Below are 25,813 nucleotides of genomic sequence, written 5' to 3'. Positions count from 1 at the left end.
TCCCTAACCCCTTCAGATCTTGTTTGCCCATTTGGTAAATAATATTATAAGCAAAGCTATTCACAGTTTAAAAAGGATAGAGGTTTCTGAGGCTACAGAGTCCAATTATACCTAATTGGTAGTACCCGGTCTTCCAGAAGCATAGGCAGGGGGTATGGTGGGTGAGTTGCGAGAATAAAGGCGGAGATGTACAACACACATGGAACCTTACAGAAAGTACATCATTTCTTTATGTGATGATGTCATTCTCGCTTTTATTCTCACTTGTGGGACCTTTCTCCTTTATTCTGAAATTTGGGAAGAATACCGGTAACTCAATAGATTGATTGAGGTTACTTTCAGATACAACTTTGTGCAGAAAGGAGGGGCTGGTGCGTAAAGAATCTATGTCTTTATGAAAAGTCAGATATGGCGGCTTGACAGCTAAAGCTTGCAATTCTGAAACTGTCATTGCTGAGGTAAAAGCTGTTAGGAAGAGCACCTTCCAAGAAAGAAACTTCAAATCACATGTAGCAGAAGGTTCAAATGGAGGTTAGATAATATTGGACAAAACAAAATTCAGATCCCAAGATGGGGATGGGTCTTTGTACGGGGGGGGGGGGGTCTTAGTACTGCAGTTCTCTTCAAGAATGCTTTACAGAGTCTGTTTGACATAATCCCATATCAGTTTTCTCCTATATGAAAGTTTGAAATCGCTGCCAATTTAACTCCAATAGTAGCGGTGGCAGCACCTTCACTGAAGGATTCTATTATTGAATGAATGGGAGCAGTAAAGGGGCCAATCTGATTACAGTTAGCCCAGGAGACAAATCTCTTCCATTTTCCATTGTATAGTTTACTCATGGATGACTTATGAGAAGACACCAAAATGTGTCTGACGAGAGGAAAGGGAAGGAAACCTGGCTATCAGGGGAATTGGAGCAGCCAAGCTGTCAGCTTGAGATGCTTTAGATTGGGATGAACCAGCTCTGACGGATGAGTCAGAAGGTCTGGAACAGGGTCCAGAATCCATGGTTCGTCTTGAACATGAGAAGAAAAGGGAACCAAATTTGTTGAGGTCAATAGGGGACAATTAGGATTATAGTAATCTTCAACAAACTTGCTTTCTGCAAAAATTTGGGAATTAGAGAAATTGGTGGAAAGGCATAAAGGAATCTCGAGGGTCAATCGTGAACAAATGCATCCCTTGGGGGCTGCCCCGGAGGGGGAATCAAAGCAAACAAGTTGCTGCATTTGATATTCGTGGGCAAGGCAAAAAGGTCGCAGCAAGGCTGGCTCTATTTTTAAAAGATCTCTTCTGCAACTTTTTGATTGAGAAACCACTCGTGAGGCCATAGTATGTCTCTGCTCAGTTTGTCTGCTATTACACTGGGTCTCCCCGGGATGTGTATTGCTAACAGAGAAAGTGGTTGGAAGATGTCATGCATTGCCAAATCCTCAGGGCTTCTCGACAAAGGGTATAAGATCTGGTTGTTTATGTACCAGACCACAAACATGTTTGTGTGAGTGAATTGCTATCAGTCCCAGAAGAAAGGGATCTTGATATGCCTGCAAAGCAAAAACCACCACCCACATTTCCAGGACATTTATGTGCAAATGGGCCTCGTGTTGATGCCAGACACTTTGAACTGTCTTTCCCAGCTAATGCCTCCCCAACCTATCTGTGAAGCATCCGTGGTCACTGTGACTTGGGGTTGGGGAGGAATAAGAGAGATAGCCTTGAGCCACCAAGGGAGAATGAAAGCACCATAGAAGATCCTTCTTCCATGAATCAGTTATCATGACCTTGTATTTCATTGGAAGTTCTAGAATTGACCACTGTGTCACAACTAACCACTGAAGAATTCTCATGTGGAGATGAGCTAAGTGGATTAGGACAATTGAGGTGGCCATCTTGCGTAGTACTTGAAGAACTAGTTTGGCAGAAGCTAATTTCTTTCTGATCAAAATTTGTACATACTATCAAAGGTCTTCTACTCTGTCTTGTGGAAGTCTTGTTATCATTTTTGTTGCGTCTATTTCTGCTCCTCTTAAGACCGAGATCTGACATGGCTCTAGAGCAGATTTCTAGTACTTTATGGAAATTCCTAATGAGGAGCAAAGTTTTAGAGTGTAGTCTTTGGCCTGTAGCAGAAGATGCCTGGTCAGGGCAGCTATGAGCCAGTCATCCAGACATGGAAACACCTGGAATCCTTGACGTCTCAGGTGAACTGCAACTACTGCCATGCACTTGGTGGACACTCTGGGGATGTAATGAGACCAAAGGGCAGAGCTTGAAACTGGAAGTGACTGGCTCCTAGCCAGAAGTGCAAGTGCCTTTTGGACCGCCTTTCCATCCATATATGGAGTACACATCCTGAAGGTCTATAGAACACATCCAATTGTCTTTTTCCAAAAAATGGAAATATCGACTGCAGTGTTACCATCTGGAAATTGCTCTTTTTGACAGATTTGTTTAGAATGCTGAAATCCAAGATTGGTCTCCAGTCCCCTGTTTTCTTTGGTACTAAAAAGAACCTTGAGTAAACTCAGAATCCTCTCTGGTCTGCGAGGACTTCCTGGGTGACTCTTTTTCTTAGTAACTTTTGAATTTTTAAGGTTGCTTGTTCCTTTTGATGGGTGGAACGTCTGGAACTGTTTTATGGGAGTGGGGAGGGAAAAGGGAATGACGTAACCCCTGGACATTCTGTTCTGCACCCATTTATCATCTGTTATTTTTAGCCAAGTATGAAGGTGCAGATACAATCATCCCCGACTGCCTCCAGAGGCAGACAATTGGGGACCCCTTTAGGAATGCTGAAAGGACTTACCAAAGAAAGATTCTTTGCAACCCTGACTCTAAAGGCCACCTCTGCTGCTAGGACGCCGTCTTCCATTATTTTCCCCCCATCTGCCTCTAGTGAAACTTTCACCCTGTGTGTCTTGGAAAGACCTTTGTGATTTTTTGAACCACATCCTTCCACTTCCTCTCTGACCTTTGGGAAAGTGTCTGGTGGGTGTGGAAAAATGTACTCCAATGACAGATAAGGTCTTGCCTTCCTGTTCACACCTGGTGAGCATCTCTTTTACCTTGGGCCCAAAAAGAGAGGAGCCATCAAAGGGGGCATTAATGAAGGAAGACTTGAAGGGCTCCACAAAATCGCAAAGATGCATCCAGGCCTGCCTCCTAAGAGAGATGCCCAAACCTGCTGCCTACTTGTTCCATCTGCTACATATGAGATGAGCCTCATGGAAGAGTTTACAACCACGTTTAGGGTGGCAAGCTGAGCGGTCACCTTTATCTGGCACCACATCAGCTACAGCTCATTGGAGGGAAGGAAAGTAGGAATAGGAAGTGGAAAACAAAGGATGTGCCCTCAGTCTGGAAGAAAATTAACTAAGAGAAGAGTTGCTTGATTTAATGGACATAGATATATTAAAATCAATGAAAGAAAAAGACTGCAGAAGGTCAACAAAACCCCAAAAGTTAGAAGTCTGATAAAGCAAATGAACACAGTAATTAGGACTGTCCACAGAGATCCATGTGATATAGCAGAAGTAAACAGGATATATTACTGTGCAACTAAACTAATAACTGATAAAGTTCTACTACAAGAACACAGGGTAGTGAGGCAAAGGAAGGGAAGAAATTGAATACCATCATGGACGGATTAAATAAAGAAAACTATAAAGCAATTAAGACAAGAAGTGCACTGTTAGACTATAGAAGAGGGAACAGGTCAACAAAAATACTAAAAGACAGACGTGATAAAAGCAATGCACAATATTAGAACAGACCAGGATCTATCATGCACTATTGTAAATAAACTAAAAATGTCAGCACAGGCGGAAAAACTTAGAAGATACACAGATAAATATAAAGGAAAAGTACAAAATAAGCAATTTACTGATGACTTAAAAAGTTTTATAGAAAATTGGGAAACAAGGTAAAAGGAATTGAAAAAAACACCAAAAAAAAAAAGAAGAAATAGATGCATTTTGGAGAAGTATCTATGAAGATCCTGTGGAACATAAATATGCTAAATGGATAAAAGAAGTAAAAGAAAGAAGAAAAAGTTTAAAGGTAAAGGTTATGAAATGGGATGAATTAACAGCCAGAGAGACTGAAACTAAATTAAGAAAAGCCTCTAATTGGAAACCTCCCAATCCAAATGCAGTACCTAATTTTTGGTTAAAAGTATTAACATCTTTGCATGAAGACTTAGCCATGAGTAAGAACTATTTATATGCGCATCCCGAACAGACACCAACCTGGCTAACAGGTAAAACAATGCTCCTACTTAAGAGTGGACCTGCAAGCTACCCCAAAAATTACAGACCAATAACTTGCCTTCCGACGATGTAGAAAACTATACATGGGAACTGATGCCGACAGAGTTTATAGTCATTTAGAAGAAATCTCAATTATGGCAGTAGAACAAAAGGACAATACAAGAAAGCCATATGGAACAAAGGATCATTTGTTGTTAAATATTTATTTATTTTGCATTTGTTTACCGGGCTAGTCTAGCTGGATATATTTCCATTTTCAGTAGAGGCCCGGGGAGAAAAGCTCCAGCATTAATAATTAGATCATAACTTGAAATACAAAACAAGGATGGTACTCATAGTTGAAACATAGTAAATGAAAGTAGTTCAAATAAAAATATACAAGAATCAATAATAAAAATAGTGATAAAAAAAGTTATTTACACTAGTATAGAAATCATAAAGAAGGTGAGATGAATTATTTACACTGATAAAAGTGACATAGTGTTATTATGGACTAGATTGTACTAACAATAAGCAGGATAGAAACTACCAAAATATTTCATTGTGGTCACCAGTTCAGTTCTTCATCATAGAAATTATACAAATATGTGTGAAAAATTGGTAGGGTGAAGAAATAATATTAGCAGAGGGAAAGGTTAGTCAGATTTACTGCATGGACATAACCAGTGCGTTTTAAAGTGTGTTTTAAGTCTTTGTTTAAAGAGAGGCAAGGATGGAAGTGATGTTAGTTCCTTGGGAAGGAGGTTCCAGTCTTTTCCCACTGTGTTAGAAAACAGGGAATCTTCAGCCAAGTTGTTAGTTTTGGTTATGCTAGCTAGAAGCATGTTAGAAGAGCATAGTGAGATTTGTTTTTTATAGGGGATTATGAGATTGGATAGTATAGGAGTGCTATTAGGTTGATAGAATATCTTGTGGGCCATGGTTAGTTGGGAGATTTTCAGAAGGTTTTGAAGTTCAAACCAACCCAGTTGCTTTAGATTTAGACAGTGGTGAGTTCGAAAGGGATTACCAGTGGCAAATCTGGCGATGCTGTTATAGGCATGCTCTAGTTTGACAAGGTTATTCTTTTTGAGGTTAGTGTATATGGGAGAGGCATAAAGAAGAGTAGAAATTAAATGGGAATGAGCAATTTTGGTTTTAGCTGTTGGAGTTAAGAAAGTTTTGATTCGATATAAGGAGCCAATTTTCCTGTTGACATTTTTAATGGTGTTATTTATGTGACTATCAAATGTAAGGTTGTTATCAATAGTAATTCCTAACAGTTTGGTTGTAGAGTCAGGGTGTATGATTGTGCGGTTATTGGAAATGACAGAGAAATCAATTGGGGTAGACTTCTTGGAGGGTGTAAAGAGAAGGAGCTTGGTTTTCTTAGCATTAAGAAGGAGACAACGTTTCGTGAACCATGTTTCAACTGTGTTGAATACATTCCGAGTCAGGAAATGTAGTGCAGATGGTGAGCTTGCTGAGCAAATTAATGTTGAATCATCTGCATATTGAATGCAGGTGGCATGTGGGATTGCTACATGCAGGTCGTTAATAAAAAGAGAAAAAAGAAGTGGGCCTAGAATGGAGCCCTGAGGGACTCCCAGGGTGACAGGTAGAAGGGATGATATATTATTTGCCCAGAGAACTGCTTGTTGTCTATTGGTTAGGTAGGACCTGAACCATTTAATAGCTAAAGAGTCAAGAGAGAAGGATTCAAGAATGTTGATTAGAAGTGCATAGTGGAGAAAGTACAGTTTTGTACCTACCATAAATGTAGATGTTCGAGTGCTCATACAGCTGCAGTAATCACAGCTGGGGTTTTCAGCCGTCAGGCGGTCCCTCGGTCGGCCGAATTCCAAAGTCTTGGTCCGGCGTCGGTTGTCGTCGCTTACTCTTCTGACGTCAGTAAGGCCAGAGTATATAAGACACAGCCGACGCCATGTTCTTCAGTCTTTCTTGCCCCAGATGTCAGGTGCCCCCAAAAGGAAGGCAATGCATAAATAAGGCTTATCTACATATGCAGGCAATGCAATGTAATGCAAAATCAGTGTAAGCAAGCAAATAAAACATAGCAGGATAACCCAGTCAGGTGGTATGAAGAGGTTGTTAGGCGCCATGCCTTTACCAAGTGGGGAAGGAGGGAGGGAAACCTGTACTGCAGCTGTATGAGCACTCGAACATCTACATTTATGGTAGGTACAAAACTGTACTATGTTCATCGTGCATACAGCTGCAGGAATCACAGATGCGTAGAGTCCCAAAGCTATGCATAGGGTGGTAGGTACTATGAGGAACTGGGTTGAGCCAGAATGCCCTGCAAAACAGCAGTGGCAAAGCCTGCTCTTGTTCTGGAATATAAGGGTAGGTGGTAGTGTTTTGTGAAGGTATGTACAGAACTCCAAGTGGCTGCCTCCAAAATATCCTTAGTAGGAACGCCTCTGAGGAAGGCTGTAGAGGTGGCTGTGGCCCTGGTGGAGTGAGATCTGATACCAGTAGAGACAGATTTCCCATGATAGGAATAACAAAACCGTATGCAGTGGCCAATCCACTTGGAAATGGTCTGTCTGGTAACTGGTTTCCCTTGAGCCCCTACGGCATAGGACACAAAAAGTTGTTCTGATTTCCTGAAGGACTTTGTTCTGTCCAAATAATAATGTAGCTGCCTATGGCTGTCTAAAATGTGAAGCAGCCTCTCCCCTTTGTTTTGAGGGTTAGGATAAAAGGTAGGTAGGTGTATGGCTTGATTTAAGGCTACCCTGGATACCACTTTTGGCATAAAAGATGGGTTGGTACGAAGGGAAACCCTGTCCTGATGGAAGATGAGGAAGGGCTGCACCGCCATGAGGGCCTGTAGTTCAGAAACCCTACGAGCTGAAGTGATGGCCAGAAGGAAAGCTGTTTTCCAGGACAAATGTTGCAGATCTGATGAGGCAGCAGGTTCAAAGGGAGGCAATGTTAATTTTTCTAGTATGTAATTAAGGTCCCAGGCTGGTATTGGTTGCTTCCTTGGAGGTCTTATATTCTTAGCCCCTCTGAGGAACTGTCGTAAGAATGGGTGAGAGAATAAAGGAGGATCCGTGTTGAATTCTGCAGAAATGGCTGAGGCATGTATTTTTATGGAAGAAAATGAAAGTCCACTGTTCAGCAGTTCAGCTAGGTACTGTAAAACCTGAGGCAAGTTCAATTTTCTAGGGTCCTGGCCTCTTTTCTCATTCCAACAGTAAAACCGCTTCCATTTTGCGGAGTAAGCTTTTCTAGTAGATGGTCTTCTGGCCTCCAAAATGACATCCTGCACCTCCTTGGAGAGTAGGGACTGTTGTGGTGTCAAGGAATTTTCCATGCAGCGAGGTTGAGTGTTTTCAGCTGACTGTGAAGAGTTTTGTAGCTGTTCTGAGTCAGTAGGAGAGGCATTAGAGGCAGGGACCAGGGAGGAGTATGTGTTAGGCTCCTCAGGAGTGGATACCAGTGTTGCCTTGGCCAATCTGGAGCAATCAGTATCATCCTCTGTTTGTCTGTTCTTGCTTTCAAAAGCACCTTGGGCAGAAGGGGCAGAGGTGGGAATGCATAAACTGTCCATGCTGTCCAACTGAATGAAAGGGCGTCCACTTTCCAGGCCTTTGGATGAAAGGTCCTTGAACAAAACTTTTCAGTTGATGGTTCCTGTGGGAGGCAAAAAGATCTATGTCTGGCCTCCCCCCGCTTGGATTATCTCTGTAAACACCTGAGGATGTAACTTCCATTCGTGTGGATCTGTCATATTTCTGCTTAGAGTGTCTGCCAGTGTGTTTTCCAGTCCTGGCAAGTACTGTGCTTGAAGTTCGATTTGTCTTTCCAGAGCCAAGTTCCAAAGAGTCATGGCTAGTCTGCACAAGGGGTATGAATGTGTTCCTCCTTGTTTATGTACCACATTACTGTGGTGTTGTCTGTTCTTATCAGTAATTGTCCTGGATGCAGGAAGTCCTTGAAAGCTGTAATTGCATTTATTACTGCTAGCATTTCTTTTTGTTTGATGTGAAGGTGCTTTTCCTTTTGGGACCATCTGCCCTGAATGCACCTGTCCTTCATGTGCGCCCCCCAGGCGTAATCTGAGGCGTCTGTGGTTATGACTTGTTTTGCTTGAGGCTTGCAGAATGGAAGGCCTGTGTTTGCTTGACATGCTTGGGCCCACCATAGAAATTCCTTTTGCAAACATGGAATTATTGGTATAATTGTTTCCAAACTGTGACTGTGTTGAGACCATAGATTTTTTAGGTACCATTGAAGTTTCCTCATATGCAGCTTTGCACATGGGATTAGAAGAATGCAAGATACCATGAATCCCAGAGCCTGCAGGATTTTCCTTGCAGTAAGCCTGGTACTTTTTGCTAGTGTTTTGAAGTACTGAGATAGTTGCCCTTGTTTTTCTGGCGTAAGATATGCCATCTGGGTGTTTGTGTCCAAGTTGGCACCCAGGAAGGTTATTTTCTGAGATGGTGTTAGTCTTGATTTCTCCTTGTTGATGGTATATCCCAGAGAAAGCAGTAACCGTGTCACATATGCCAGATGTTCCAGTAGTATGCGTTGGATCAGGCAGTCGTCCAGATAAGGGTAAATTTGTATCCCTTGAAGTCTGCAGTAGGCAATCACTGATGCCAGGCACTTTGTGAATACTCTGGGCGCAGTAGATAAGCCAAAGGGCAATGCAGAGAATTGATAGTGGATTGAACCTGCAAGAAATCTGAGGTATCTTCTGCAGCTTTGTCTGATTGGGACATGCAGGTATGCCTCCTTGAGGTCCAATGTTACCAGCCAAAACTCCTTGCCCAGCATGGGAAGAAGTTGCTGTAATGTGAGCATCTTGAATTTTGGCACGAGTAGGAATGTGTTTAGGATGGATAAGTCCAAAATGGGTCTCCAGTCGGTTCCTTTTCTTGGTACCAGAAAAAGTCTTGAATAAAACCTTGACCTTGTTGGTGTGTAGGTACCTTTTGTATAGCTCTCATGTTTAGGAGCTTTGAAATTTGCAGTTGTGCCTCTGCCCTTTGATTTTGTGGCAGGTTTGGCATGCCTCTCATTTTGGAAGAGTGTGAAATTGAAATTTGTAGCCTCTGTTTATAATGTCCAGTATCCATTTGTCTGTTGTGACAATATGCCAATTGCTTGCAAATAATGCTAGTTTCCCTCCCAAAGGTGCTGTCAGCTGAGACTTGCTTGGCATGGAAATGAGGGAGTCATTGGGTTTGCTTCCTGTATTGTTGTGCACTGTCTTCACCACCTCTTGGTGCTGGAGATTGCCATTGTCTGCCTCTATATGATCCTTGTGATTGCCCTCTGCCCCTTGTGCGCCTGTATCTACCTCTTTGGGGCTTGTCAGTGGCTGGAAAGGACCAGTTTTTTGAAGGCCAATTTCTGCTAAAATGTGGTGGTTGGACCTGTAAGAAAGCCTTGACAGTTTGCATAGATTTGGCTTTTTCTTCCATTTTCCGTAGTATGTCCTCAGCATTAGTACCAAATAGTACATCCTTTTGTAAAGGAGCATCAAGAAGTTTAGCTTTCACATGATCAGGTAAATTTTGTTCCCTAAGCCAGGCATGTCTGCGAATGACTGATCCTGTGGCAGCCGCTCTACTGGAAGCCTCTAGGGCATCATAACCGCATTGTAAGGTGTGTTTACCCACTTGCTCCGCACTATGCATCATATCCTGTAACTCTTTTAAATCTGGTTGTTCAGGTTGAGACATTTTGTTCCTTAATTGTGATAACAGGTACTGTTGATATTTAATCATATGAAACTGACAGTTTAAGGCCCTCATAGCTAGGGTGGCCGAGGTATATACCTTTTTACCCCACCTTTCTAGAGATCTGGATTCCCTTTCTGCAGGGAGTGGATTCTTGGCAGTGGAGGCCTTTAATCCCTTGGGGCCTTGTGAAATGGTTTCAGGGTCAGCATTATGGCCTTTGTAGAGAAATTGGTGAGAGCTGGGTACTCTGTAATACCTATCAGGTTTTACTGGTGCAGGAGGCAGAGAATCAGGGTTAAGGCAAGCCTTCGAATAGACATCATCCAGTACATCCAAAACAGGGGGTATAGCCAGAGGTCTGTGCTGAGGTAACCAAAGAAATTCCCTAAGTCTTTTCTTGGAATCTGAAAAGTCTTGGCCTTCCCAATGGAAGTGTTCCCTCAAAGTGTGCAAGGTTTCCCCAAAGAAAAATCCTCAGGAGGGGATACAGAAGGAATGGACTGTTCTGCATCCGAATCCTCAAAAGGGGAGTAAGAGTGTTCCTCTGCATCAGAATGTTCTGATAAAATGGATCCCTGATCAGAAGAGGGAGATTCTTCCTCCACTCTGGATCTCTTGTCAGGAGGGGGCTGAGAACCTCTGATAAGAGTAATTAAATCCTCAGCCATTTTAAGCATCTGTTTCTTAGGCATGGGTCCAGGAGATGGGCCCTGTGCAACAGGCCTCGTGGGATGCCTGGCTGCTTTGGATTTAGTAAAAGCCTTTATTGAAAAAGAAGATGAGAGCCTAAATACACCATGGGTGGAGGTGGACCTGTCCACATTAGTAGGCTCGACATTAGCAGTGGCTTCGGTTGTGGTCTGGGAAAGGACCGAGGACCCAGCGGTCTCGGGTACAGAGAACACCGCCAAAGGAGTGTCGTCGGTAGTCAGGGACTGCAAAGGCGTCTCGCTGAGAACCGGACCACGTGTAGCCTGTTTTGGCGTGGTGTCGGCGGGGGCCGCGGGTCTCGCGTGTCGGTACTTTTCCTTGCGTTTTTTGGACAAAACGGTAGTCGGAGTGTCCGACGACATCTTATAATCAAAAGCTTTACCAAAGTAGTGTTGGGCGAACTCCGCCCGACGCTTGATAGTGCGTTTATTGAAGGTAGCGCAGCGACAGCCCGAGACGTCGTGGTCTGGGCCCAAACAAGGTATGCCAAGGGAATGGAAATCCTTATGCGGTATTTGCTTCCCACAAGAAATACAATTATTAACTTTTTCTGACATCGGTCTGAGGCAAGAAAAGTTTCCCCAACGGGGTACTTAGCTTTAAAGAAGACTTCGGTTCCAATTTTTTCGTAATTCAGGAGCTGGCCGACCGGCACTTGCGAACTGCTTCTGCTTCGGGCACCGCGCGGCAAAAAAGACTGAAGAACATGGCGTCGGCTGTGTCTTATATACTCTGGCCTTACTGACGTCAGAAGAGTAAGCGACGACAACCGACGCCGGACCAAGACTTTGGAATTCGGCCGACCGAGGGACCGCCTGACGGCTGAAAACTCCAGCTGTGATTACTGCAGCTGTATGCACGATGAACATCTGTAAAAAGGGGAAGAATCTAAGCATGGCATGGACTGACTACAAAAAAGCATTTGATAGTATCAAACATTCATGGATAAAAGAGTGCTTAAAAATGTATAAGATACACCCTATACTAATCGACTATATTACAGTGACCATGAAACAATGGCAGACCACTTTGCAATTAAATCATGTTAAAGGACAAATTACTATCTCAAGAATAAAAATTCAAAAGGGGATATTTCCAGGGTTACTCTCTGTCGCAGTTGCTATTTTGCATTGCACTTAACCCATTAAGCTGTTTACCTAACAGCTTAGGCCATGGCTAAAATTTGGCTCCTAGAAAACAACAAAGTCTATAAACTTCTCATCTTCTCTTTGTTGATGATCTAAAACTGCATAGCTCATCAGATGAGGAGCTGAAAGCACAGCTGCAGGTTGTCAAAACTTTTTCAGATGATATTAGAATGTCATTCGGTCTTGATAAATGTGCAAAAGCAACCTTTAAAGCAGTAAAGCTGCAGCACCAAGAAAATATCAGTCTGGGATAGGAATGTCATATAAAAGAACTTGAGCAAGAGGGAGTGTATTAATACTTGGGAAATGATGAAGGATCAGCAATAAAACATGAACAAATGTGTATAACACTTAGTAAGGAATACTTCAGAAGACTAAAATTAATACTGAAAACAGCGTTGACATCTAGGAATAAAATCCAAGCTATAAACCAATTTGCCCTTCCTGTCCTAACTTACAGTTTCAGAATGACTGATTGGCCCCAAAATGTGTTGGATAAATTAGATATTAAAACAAGAAGGATGCTTCATGCTCACCAAATGATCCATAAAAATCAGTGCATGCCAAGATTATATATTCCCCGTTTCGAAGGAGGGATGGGCCTCCTTGAAATTGATTACATGTACAGAACTGAAATTGTGGAACTACACACATATCTGCTGACCTCACAAGACCCAAATGTAGTGAAAGTTTTGAAACATGAGGAGAATAAATCTAAGATGACATCTCTGCTTAACCTAGCAGAAGCATATCAGCGTCAAGCAGGAATGGAAATCAAACCAGAAGTAGACAAAAATCAGGCAGCAACTAAATGTGCAAAAAACAAAAGAAAGAATTACAAGGTGAAGGACCAGATGAAAAGGCAAGAAATGAGGAAAGCTCATAAATATAGTTGCAAATACAGAAAACTTCTGGAAGAATCTCATGTTAATCAGGAATGAACACAGGAATGGTTAAGGAGAGGTGAATTCAAACCAAGAAATGAAAGATTAATATTGACGGCCGAAGATAGTGGGCTATGTACATGTTGGTTTATAAAATCCACTGAACATGTGGGAGAAAAAGACAAATGTAGGTATTGCAAAACTGAATTGGAAACAGTCGCAAAGCTTGTTGCTGGTTGTGACATATTAATGGCAGAAGGACTGTATACCGAAAGGCATAATAATGTGACAAGACTGTTACACTGGGGATTGTGCAAACATTATGGTATTGAAGTGGCTGAAAAACACTGGAAACATGAGCCACAAAGTATCGTAGAAAATGATGAAGTCTACATCACAAGGGATCACCCATTACTAACAGTTCAAAAGATAGATGATAGAAAACCAGATACAGACAAAAGTAGCATTGATCATTGAAATTGCCACACCCAGTGACTACAGTGTCTTGCATAGAGAGAGAGACAAAAGTCATAAAATATCAGGATTTGCAAGCAAAAACAAGAGCAATGTGGAAAAAAGATACCCAAACAGTTCCAATAGTAGTAGTTGCAATGGGTCTTATAAAAAAAGAGTCTACAATCGTATTTAGATATGCTACCAATACATACAACTCGTACAAATTGCAGGAGGAGTCATTACTGGGCACACTGTGCATGCTGCGAACAGCACTACTGGCTGATATCAAAGAGTAAAACAATACTAATTTCATGAACTTTAATCGTACTTTGACTTAGGAATGGGGTCCATTCCAGTCACTGTATTAGAAACCCAAAAGATTTGGAGAAATTAAAAAAAGGGAGTGTTTCAGTTCTTTTAACAGGTCCCTCTGTAATCTACTAAAATGAGTTAAGTAGTTCAGCGATCATAACGCAAAGGTCGCTGATGGAAAAATGCACTTGCCACACCTATCCATGGACTTAGAATCCTTATCCAGGGGATGGATAGAGGAACTAGTCTCAGATAGTTCCCTTTTAGTGGCCGCCGCCACGAACATGCCATCAACTGCTACATCTTTGGTAAGGAAAGACTTGTCCTTAGGATCAGTGATATTTGGCCTCCTAGGAGTTGGCTGTATGGAATCTGGAGACTTCCAAGCCTTCCAAGAGATTAAATTGATAAGCTCATTGGAAGGGGGGGGGGTCACCCAAGAGATGAAAGGGTGAGACCCAAAAGCCTTCAGATATATTGACTCCTCAGCTGAAGGGGTTATGGACTGCCAGTCACCTCTCTGATTTAACATTTTCAGGATGTCTCTGAAGCAGACATCATCAGAAGGTGACTGTGGGGACCCTTCTGCATCATCTAGGTCAATATCGGATGTGATTGACTTCTCTGGGGAATCAAGATGCTTCCTCTTCCAAGTCTTCTTTCAAGGGACTTCCTCAGTAGGGTAATCTGGAGAGGTTTTGGAAGAGGGGCTTGCTGGATGTCCTGAGGCCTAGGTTCTCTACAGTCCTGTGGATGGGATACATGAGAAGGTAAAGTCACCGGCCCAGAAGTGGAAGGAAGATCCTGGGTAGACTATGTCTGAGACTGGAGTGCAATCATTACCCTCCTCATGACCTCAAAGGCAGTCTGTCCCTGATCAGAAGAAAGTACAGTTGTGTACACTTACCATAAATGTAGATGTTCGAGTGTATTCACTGTTGCAGTCATCACATTTGGGTTATCTGCTTACAGTAGCCCTCAGTCGGTCTGATTATCAAAGTCTTGGGTCCTGCGTCGGCTGCTGTCTCATCTTCCGTGACGTCAGATAGCCAGGGGTATAAAGCATGCAGCCAACGCCATTACATCAGTTTTTCTTACCCCAGATGTCAGCCCCCCCCCCAATGGGAAGCAATTATATATATATATATATATATATATATATATATATATATATATATATATATATATATATATATATATATATATTTATACATACACAATGGTATACCTCCAACAAAAAAAGCAAATACACCAAAAAGCTTTTAAGCACAGTAAAGGAGAGTAGAGGTATAGCCAAAAGAAGTCAGGGGGCTGGAGGGAGGGTAACCAGGACTTCCACAGTAGGAAGGGACACCTCTGAGAAAGGCAGTACAGGTAGATGCAACCCTGGTTGAATGGGGTTTAATCCCCTGTGGGATAGGTTTTCTATGGTGCTTATAGCAGAAATGAATGCAATGGCCTGTCCATTTAGAAATGGTTTGCTTTGAAATAGCCTTCCCCTCTGCCCCTGCAACAAATGCCACCAGCAGTTGTTCAGATTTCCTTTGAGGTTTAGTCCTGTCCAAGTAAAATCTAAGTTGTCTGTGCACATCTAAGGAGTGCAGCATCCGTTCCCCTTTGTTCTGTGGATTAGAAAAGAAGGTTGGCAAATGAATGGACTTATTAAGAGCCACACTGGATACCACCTTGGGCATGAAGGACACCCTGTCCGCATGAAAGATGATGAAAGGCTTCATTGCCATAAGGGCCTGTAATTCAGATACCCTTCTTACTGAAGTGATTGCTAAAAGGAAGGCTGTTTTTCCAAGAAAGGTATTTTAACTCTGCACTTGCAGCTGGCTCAAAAGGAGGAAGAGTGAGTTTTTCCAATACAAAGTTAAGGTCCCAGGCTGAAGTTGGGGCTCTCCTGGGTGGTCTTAAGTTTTTGGTCCCCCTGAGGAACTAGTGGTTCTGTGTTGTAATGAGCCGAAATGGCTGAAGCATGAATTTTGATGGAGGAAAAACGAAAGGCCCTTGTGAAGCATCTCAGTTAAATATAGAAGAATCTGAGGTAAGCTGGGTGCTGCTGTGCCCATCCCTTGAGTTTGATTCCAGGCACAGAATCTTTTCCATTTTTCAGCCTCCAAAATGACATCGAACACTTGTTTACTGAGGGATGGTAATCAAGAGATTAGGTAATTAGCTAGGCTGCCAGGTTCAGGGTTTGAAGCTGAGGATGCAGAATCTGTCTCTCTTGCTGTGACAGCAGGGTAGGGGTCTGAGGCAGGTGCCATGGAGACAGCAGTGACACACTGTGCAAGAGTGGGTACCAGTATTGGCGTGGCCAGTCTGGTGCAATCAATATCGTCCTTGGTTTGATCTTTAGTAGCACTTTGGAGAGGAGAGGCAGAGGGGGAAAGGCATAAACTGATAGATTTTTCCAGCTGAAGGACAGGGCATCCACTTTCCAAGCGTGTTTGTGGGGAGTCCTTGTGCAGAATATGTCCAATTGGTAGTTCTGGGAGGAGGCAAACAGGTCTATATCTGGGCTCCCCCATTTGTTTATCAACATGTTGAAAGTCTTTGGTTTAAGTTTCCACTCGTGTGGGTCCATGAGATTTCTGCTTAGTTCGTTTGCCAGTGTATTTAGTTTCCCTGGCAGGAATTGAGCTTGTAGATGCACTTGGTAGCTCAAGGCCATGGCTAGTCTGCAGAGGGGGTAAGAATGGGTACCCCCCCTGCTTATGCACCACATAAAAGTGGTGCTGTCTGTCTTCACCATTAATTGTCCTGGAAGAATGTAGTCCTTGAAGGCTGTCAGAGCGTTCTGTGCAGCTAACATTTCTTTTTGATTGATATGCAGGTGCATTTGACTTGGGTTCCATTTGCCATGAATGCACTTCCCTGCCAGGTGAGCCTCCCATGCATAGTCTGATGCTTCTGTTGCTAGGGTTTGGGTAGCAGGGGCTAGAGTGAATGGTAGTCCCTTGTTTTGGTGGCAGGCCTCTGCCCACCAAAGGAACTCTAACCATAGGCAAGGTATGATAGGAATCATTGCTTCTAGATCCTGAGAATTTTGACACCATAGGCTTTTTAGATACCATTGTAGTTTCCTCATATGCAGTCTTGCATATGGAATTAGTAGAATGCAGGAGGCCATGAACCCCGAGGCTTGCAGTACTTGCCTTGCAGATAGCAGGGTCTTTGTGGCCATTAGTTTGAAGTAAGTTGTCAAATGAATTTGTTTCTCTGGCATGAGGAAAGCCATCTGGGAAGTTGTGTTCAAGCTTGCTCCCAGAAATATAATTTGTTGACAGGGCACCAGATGTGATTTCTTTTTGTTTATGGTGTACTCCAGACAAGTTAGCACTTAGTTTGTACAAATGCCAGATGATTCAAAAGTATGTCCTCGCTTTCTGCCTGAGTTAGACAATCGTCCAGGTATGGGTATATTTGAATATTTCTTTGCCTGCAAAATGCAATGACTGGAGCTAGGCACTTTGTGAATACCGTGGGCGCAGTAGATAAGCCAAAAGGCAGTGCAGAGAACTGATAGTGCATGTAGCCTGCTTTGAAGCGTAGGTATCTTCTGCAAGATTCCCTGATTGGGATGTGCAGGTTGGTTTCCTTTAAATCCAGTGTTGCCAACCAGGCATCTTTGCCTAGCATAGGGTAGCAACTGGTAAAGAGTTAGCATTTTGAATTTTGGAATCACCAAAAAGGTGTTTAAGATAGAAAGGTCCAGGATAGGATGCCATGAGTTGCCTTTTCTGGCTACCAGAAAAAGTCTTGAGTAGAAACCTTGTCCCTTTTCCTCTTCTGGTACTGTTTGAATAGCCTTTATGCTTGAGAGAGAGTACTTGCTTTTTAGCCTCTGCCACTGACTTGAGGGTAGATCTGGCCAACCGTTTGGGGTTGGTAACGTGCAGAAGTGAAATCTGTATCCTTGGGAAACTAGCGCCTATATTATATTATCGTACGATGAAAATAGCAAACGCTATTTCATTGTACCGATAATATCTAAACAACAAAACATCGAACAAACAGAACAGTGATTTTTTTCCCACTAAAAAAAAAATCGCTGCTCCGTTAAAAAAAAAAAAAAAACACTTAAACACAAATTTAAGTGGGGGACTTTACCCCCCCCTACTTAAATATACCAACTCCGAGATCGCACCATAATGGAAGAAATGGCAATGCCCCGAAGACGGCCCACTGATTTTTTTCCCCAGGAAAAAATTCGATTTTCCGTGACTTCTCTAGTTTGCCATTTCGACAGTATCGGATCGATTAAATAGCATTCGCTATTTAGTCCATTCGATACTGTCATATAGACCCGGGAAACTATATTTAAAACCCATTTGTCCTGGGTAATGAGTTCCCAGTTTTTGGCCTACAGAGCAATCTTTCCCCCTAAAGGAGCAGTCAGTTGAAAAGTGCTTGGAAGTTTTAAAGTTAAGTCATTGAGACAGCTTACCATACTCCCCGACTTGGAAGTGGGAGCCCCCCACTGCTTAGTCCTGTGCTTACCCTGGGACTGAAGCCTGGGTGTTCTGCTGGTTCTGAATTTGGACAAAGAAGGCCTGGAAGAGGCAGGAAAGGACCAATTCTTAGAGGGCCAAAGCCTACTAAATCTTGCAGGCTGTACTTGTAGGAAATCTTTAACAGTTTGCATAGATTTAGCTTTTTCCTCCATCTTTTTAAGAACTTCTTCTTCTATGTTGCCAAATAGGCGGTCCTGATTTAAGGGAGCATCCAGCAATTTAGCTTTAACATGACCTGGCAAAGATTGCTCCTTAAGCCAAGCATGCCTTCTAAGTACAGACACAGTGACAGCAGCCTTGCAAGATGCCTGTAGTGAATCAAAACCACATTGCAAAGTATGTTTTCCAACCTCTTCAGCAGAATGCATTAAATCCTGTAAATCCTTATTTTCAGCACAGTCAGGAATCAACATCATTGTCTGTTTAAGCAATCCAATAATATGTTGCTGATACTGACAGTTTAAGGCCCTAATGGCCAAGGTTGCAGAAGTGTATACCTTCTTACCCCATCTATCCAGCGCCCTGGAGTCTCTATCAGAAGGGGTAGGATTTTTGGCAGTAGTAGCCTTAATGCCTTTGGGTCCCTGTGAAATGGTCTCAGGATCCGCAGTAGGATTTTTAAAAAGGAACTTGTGAGAGTCAGGAACCCTGTAATATCTGTCAGGTTTTCTGGGAGCAGGAGGTAAAGAGTCAGGGGCCAAGCTAGATTCTGAAAAAGCATCATCAACAATGTCTAGTACAGGAGGGATAGCTAAAGGCCTGTGTTGAGGCAGGAGTAAGAAATCCCTAAGCCTCTTTTTAGAATCAGAGTAATCCTGGCTTTCCCAGCGAAAATGCTCCCTAAGAGTATGCAAGGTTTCACCAATAGAAAAATCCTCTGGGGGGGGCAGAGGGAATAGAGTCCTCTGCATCAAGGGTAAATTCTGGTCATCAGAGGAAACAGAAATTTCAGAATCTTGGTCAAAAGTATCATAAGCAAATTCAGTCCTAGGTCTCTTAGAAGGGGAAGGTTGGCTTCCCCTGATTAAAGTAAGGTCTTCAGCCATTCTTATCATTTGTTTTTTAGGCATAGAGGCCTGACCATGTGGTCTGGGCGTTGGTTTTCTAGGCATGGCTAGAGTTTTAGGCCTTGAAGAAGAAGATGGCGTCGGTTTAATATGCAAGTCAGTAGGCCTGAATACACCTTCAGAAGCCAGTGCCTGCACAGCGGCTCTGGACCTATCAAAGCTAGAGACATCCGCAGGTTCCACAGTTGAAGCATATCATGGCATACCGGACTCCGAATGGGTCTCAATAGAGGCCTGCGAATCTGAAGTAGCGAGTATTAGGGGCTGCGAAAGCACCTCACTGAGTACCGGCGAACTGGCGATTGGCTTAGGAGAAGCATCGTCGGCAGCTTTGGACCTAGGTGGCCTGTCTCTGTCTTTATCTTTGCGTTTATTTCAGAATGTCGGTAGTCAGATGGCTTACCGAAGACATCTCTGGATAATTGAACAGAGTACCAAAATACGTAGAAGCGTAAATATACCAAAATACGTAGAAGCGTAAATATACAGACGGATAGTTCGTTGCTTAAAAAAGGCACAAAACCGACAGCAAGGTACATCGTGGTCAGGGCCTAGGCAAGGAATACAGTACGAATGAAAATCTTTATGAGGTATTTGCTTTCCACAAGAAATACAATTATTGACTTTTACTGACATCGATTTAGAGCAAGAAAAAATTTCCCCAACAGGGTACTTAGCTTTAGTTGAAGACTTTGGTTCTGAAACTCGAAAATGAAAATTTCAGGAGTCGGCCAACCAGCACTTGCGAACTGCTTCTGGCACTGCACGGCAAGAAAGACTGATGTAATGGCGTCGGCTTCATGCTTTATACCCGACTACCTGACTTCACGGAAGATGAGACAGCAACCGATGCGGGACCAAAGACTTTGATAATCAAGCCGACTGAGGGCTACTGCAAGCAGATAACCCAAATGTGATAACTGCAACAGTGAAACACGAAGAACATCACCCCATATCCGATAAAAAGGTTGTTGGAGCCCAGGGAATCTCCGGCACAGACAGAAGCTCCAAGGCACAGGTAGGATCTGGTGAGATCCAAATCCTCTCTCCGGGCCCGACCGGTGAGTAACAGCTCTTAGGGGTCTCCCGCTCCGACTGAGTAGAGGCACTCAGGACAGACGTTGGATCCAAGGAACCAATGGGTCTAGGATCTGAGACAGACACTAGTTGGACATCCAAATCTTCTGGCTCCGAAGCCACGGATTGGAGGAGGAGTAGGCACCCATGGAGAGGACTTTGTGGGATCTGATGCCTTTGGGCTTGGTTCCAGTAAGAATTTGGCCAAGGCCGGTGTCTTCAAAAGGCTTTGCACTACCCTATCCATGTCATCATCTCAAACTCCTGGTAGACTGGGTAGATAAAGTAGGAGACCTGGACTTCGTCAAAAAAGGAGATGGGAGCTGAGAAGGTATCGGCTCCAATGATGAAGCTGCTCTGATATCTAAATTCTGGCTCCTGTTGCTCTGAAGAGCTTGGATCTGATCACAACTAGCTTCTCCGAGGAATCTGAAGGAGCAGACAGCTTAGGACCTTTCTCTTTCAGCTCTGAAGACAACTTTGGAGTTGAAGAATGTTGTTTTTGTGACTTGTCTGATTTGGAAGACTAATAAGAGACTGCGGACTCTGGAGAAATAGCCTCAGAAAAGGAGTTTTAAGTAATCCTTTTAAAATGAGCTTATTTTTATGCCCCATTAGAGCCCTTTGATTAAATCAAAGACAAATGGAGCATGACTCTTGCAGGTGTAAGGACCCCAAGTAATACACTCAAAGTGTGTGCATCACTTAAGGGCATTTTCTTCCCACACTGCTCGCATTTCTTAAACCCTAAGGGTTTACTTTCTGTTTTTTGAGACACAATTAGAAAATTAGAAAAACAAAAATTTTAACCAGCTACAACAAAGGCAGATAAAGGAACTAACACAGTCACACCAAAGAACGTCCTCAAACTTAAATGGACTTGAGAAAAGCTAAGAGAAAACAAGTTTTTTTTTTTTTTTTTTAAACTAAAGGAAAGAACATCCTCTAATTGAAAGGGACAGAAGAAGAAGTGAAAAACACTCAAAACAAAAAAAAATGTCCTCTAACTAAAACGGACATCGAAAGGATAAGGTATTTACTAAACTATATATTATAGAAAGACTTAAAGTAGTACAATATAAACAATAAATTGTCACTTAGCCCACAGCTTGCTGGGAGAACCATGTCTTCGGTATTAACACTTGTGAAAGAATGCGAAGAAAAATAAAAATAACCGTACAAAGAAAGTAATGCTTCAGCAGCTTCCTACATTTTAAGGCAAGATACTCTACAGATTATCTAGATATTAGCTAAAATACCAAAATGCAAAGAATCACAGATAAGACCAAAATGTGGTCCACTCACTCACTCGGCTTCAGGATGCAGTTATCTGCATATCATCTTACCTCATTCCATGTTCTGCATAAACAGCTTTGCTCCATGAAGGTCTCCTTGTATGCGTACGTGCACACTTAATCCTGAGATTACTTCAGTTAATTTCACTAGTACGTCTATGTACACATTTAATTCTGAGACTACGTTGGTTAATTTCACCAGGAAAGGTCAAGTCACAAGATGGTAAAGCTCTAAGTCATCAAACACAAATGGGCAAAGAACAGCGCAACAAAAACTCAACCTCTAACTGCTTTTTGCAGGACAAGCCACCCACACCTTCAAACATATATTCCAAATCTACTACTGCACAACTACAAAGATGTAAGAAATTTCACAAAACAAAGGGAATGCTGCTACTGAGCAAAAAGAAACCATACCAGCAGTGATATTTTTTATAGAAAGCAGTTATCAGGGGTTTGTATTTTGTGGACTTGTGGCCCAAGGATTTGATGTCCAGGGAGCTTTATCTTGGAGAACTTGCAGACACACCCTTCAGTCTTTTACCACCTCATTCCGAAATGTAATATGTGTAGGTACCACCTTCTGCATATGGAAGTACGTTTCTCATAGGTATACAGCCCATACCAACTTAACACTACGATATGTTACTGTCCAACTTTTTATTCTGTAACTTGCTAATTCCCTTATAGGTCAGAGCCATATCTCTCTTTTCCTCTACTTCCATCACAGAATACATATTGTAACATCTTAATCATTCTGGTATTCAAGGTTTTCAATGTCTGGCTGTCAGATGCTAGTTCTACAACCTGCAGCAGGAGACAGTTCAAGTTACTCCTGAACCTCAGTGACATAAACGTATCTATATGCTTTTTGTCTCCCACATGACCACAAATTCTCAGGGACCACGGACTGTGTTTCTCCTATTCATTCCTTTAAGTGGGTGAAAACTGAGTGGTGAAACCTACACAGTTGTCATACTGTAGAGACAGGCTTTTTTTTTGGGGGGGGGGGGGATATTCTACAGGATCCCTTTAAAGCATACCTAGGACATACTGAAATTAATGTGGGAAGTGCATACCAAATCCCAGCCATTTACCCTGCAGAGGACATATCACCAGTGTCCTAGAATTCATGCACCACCAACTCCTCAAAGGCATCTCATGATGAGGGTGCTATGGCAGTGAATGTTCATTCAGTCAACAAAAAAAGCATGCCAACCACTGGCCAGGCCCCCCCCTCTACCCCCACATCCCCAAATCCATCTATCCATAACACATGGGGTCAGAGTGTCACGTCAAATCACCTAGAGACAAGGTTTAAACCTAGGTTGCTGCTACTGTGGATGCTCTGTTGCCAACGCCATTAGGCTGACATCTAATTCTATTCACTTGGAACAAAAGTTCAGGATGGTAATCTTTCAAGGCCTTCTATCTTTACAATTCTAATTCTACAAATTATGCTTTTAAGCCATTTTCTTAACTTCTTTGACACAACAGATGGAGAAAAATGTCAGATATTTGTACAACATTTTAATGAAGATACTGGTAGCATGGCATTTGATGTACTTCTGTTTAATAAATGTACCACACCAAGTAGTTTATTCCTCCATCAGACCAGCATGACAGGTAGACAGCCAGTAGTCCACAATGATTAAAGGGTGTGCGTTACTAGACAACTGGCTGGAGTAATGAAAAACTGCAAGTCTAATAGCAATCATTCCGACAAGTTAAAAAAAATGACATTGTATAACAGTCAGGTTATATATGCTGGTTCAGTTTCACATGTCCCCTTTCCACAATTGTAATGGAGGAAATCATGCAACTTTTCCAGGAAGGTATTGGACTGCAGATTACGATCTCAGTGTGACGTGTACCACTGCACACTACTGATGACTGCTCACATATGAACTTGTCCTTTTCAAAGGGGCTGCGAGACCATTTGGAGAATGGGGAGTGGGGGGGTGCACAGCGAGTCACTGTTACTGTGGAACATTCCATTTCCAACATGCAGAACCTTACACTGACTGGTAATTTTCATTTGTTCAGATTCTCCCTCTAACTTTAGTCCAGCTACAACACTGATGCTTCTTTCTCACCCTCTGTAACGTTAGAAGAGTTCAATTAGTTAATAGATAAGAAGGTATAAAAGGCATTCTCTGCCTTTCATGAGCATCCTGAAAAGCTGTCTGATGATCACTGCAGCAGGCCATTTATGACCTTTCTTACTGTGTCTAAGACATGCTTCTGCTTTTACTACCCTAAAGACCTTTCTCAACAATCATATTACAGTCTTCAATGCTCAGAGATATCCTAACTTTTTTTCTAACCTTCTGGGCTACACAGCACTGAAAATCTTGATTGAAACCAAAGTAGAGTAAGTCTGACTTTGTGGGCCAACATTCAGTATCCAGACAAAGAGCACACAGCTACGCAGACATTAACAACCTATGCCCTGCGTGAACACAAACTGACCGACTGTTATCCTGGAACTTAGTAGACTAAACACAGCCAAATGGGCACTGGTATGGAAGTTAAACTGGTCTGTGATCTCCTTCCACAAAATGTCCATGGTTTCTAGAAGGCAGCCGTCAAGTAGACCAATTAAAGTATGTGAACAGCTGAACTGCAATGATACTGCAAACCAGATGCAGGAGGATTTTGTAGTTCTGGTTGGGGTGCTGAAGCATCAAAGGTTACAAACTCTTGGGAACAGTTTTAATCACACTTTTGAGGTATCCAGCCCCCAATGTATGGTGTGGAGGAGAAAGATCACAGCAGGAAGCACCTTCACAGACAGAAAGAGTGAGGCTACAGTGAAACGGTGCTCTGCATATCAAAAGTGGTGCTGGTGGGATTCCCCCTTACATCTTAATTGGCAAGGGGGTTCTCAAACAAGAACCTCCAAGACCCAGATAAATCTCCCAGAGGGTTATAAGCTGCAATTAACAAAACAAAAATCACTTAGAAAACCCGAAAGGAAAGCAAAGGTGTAGATAGATAGATAGATAGATAGATAGAGATATTTATTTATTTACATATAGTGGCCTGGCCTTTGCTGTTTACAATATTATAGCAAATATTTACCTTGAAAGATATTACAAACACGCCTTGTGTTTCATTCTTATACTTTTCTATGATATCTTCATCTTCTGTGACCATAATAACCGGCATCTGGCAGACAAGATGGTGGTAGTACCACACAGCTGCACTGTAAATGCACCTGCAATATGAAGCTACAGTTAAACAACTACTTTAATAACAATGTGACAAGTAACAAAAACGACTGTCATGAAATTAACCTTTTAACAGGTCAACAATAAATACATATTTACAACAGCAACCAATCAATCAATTAATAATCTTTACTCACTGTGGCTTCTAGCAAAAATCAAAAGCAAGCCAAAATACTTTTTAATAGATGGAAATTTCAGTTATCATAATATTTAATAAAAACAACATGGTCAATCTAAAACCATTGCTCATGAAAGATTGTTTTCTTGTAGATATTAACCTCTGGAGATCATAAAAAATGCAGATTATTTGAAAATAGGCTGATTCTTACATTTGGATATGATCAGTGCTAAAAACATGGAAATATGAAAGATTTCTCATGTGCTATGTCAGGCATTAGCAGGAAGTGCTGAAGTAAAACAGGGTGCACAGTAGTTTACAATCTGGGATGACTAGCAACTGCATGTGGATAAAACTGGAAAGAAAATAATGAATGAACAGGATAAAACATGTAAATGGATATACCGAAATCCTGCGAGTTTAAGGAAGCAGCAGTAGTAGGGGCAACGTGACAAAAATATATCTCAGCACAAGAAAAGAATAGGAATGAATGTTCAAGCTACAAAGACAAGAGGGTGGCAAAAAAAATCTGGAAACAAATAATAGGCAAGGTCATCAGCATCGGTGTAGCACAGCAGAGCACGACTAATGGAATACTGACATGCATTCACCTACAAAAACTGTCTAGTGTAACTTCTGTTTATCTGTACAAGGTTACACACTTAAAAAAAATACATACCTTATATGGAAAGCTTGTATTTCTTAAACTAATAACTGAAATTCCATCTTCCTTGAACTCCGCTTTGTACATCAAGTGGAAAAGAATGGGCCTACGGCTAGACTCATATGGCTTTTGCCAAATTCCTATGCTCTGAAGGATGTTTTCAAAAATAGATAGTTCAACATGTTGCGTTAAGCTACAAGGTGACTTTGTATAGCTGCCCTCACTTAGTAAGTCGTTGCCCCTGTACCTTGACATAAGGAGATGCCACAGTACTAGTACTCACCAAGGGGGGATGAACAGATTGAGCATTAACTGTCATGCATTCATAAGTTCTTACTAAGCTTACAG

At 42.2% G+C, this 25,813-nt stretch overlaps 1 protein-coding gene across 1 annotated transcript in view; it reads right to left on the bottom strand.

Moving 5' to 3' along the window:
- DIS3L (DIS3 like exosome 3'-5' exoribonuclease) overlaps nt 1–25,813 on the bottom strand; it is an 830,646-nt gene that overhangs the window by 486,760 nt on the left and 318,073 nt on the right. Inside the window, 1 exon segment of the mRNA XM_044077862.1 lies at nt 24,535–24,670. Coding sequence (XP_043933797.1) covers nt 24,535–24,670 — 136 coding nt within the window.

Source organism: Protopterus annectens, chromosome 7.part0, assembly GCF_019279795.1.
Source record: "Protopterus annectens isolate FY-2018-M chromosome 7.part0, PAN1.0, whole genome shotgun sequence".
In the NCBI taxonomy this organism is placed as follows: domain Eukaryota; kingdom Metazoa; phylum Chordata; order Ceratodontiformes; family Protopteridae; genus Protopterus; species Protopterus annectens.
The sequence above is the reverse complement of the archived record's forward strand: the minus strand, read 5'-3'. Positions and strand labels throughout refer to the sequence as shown.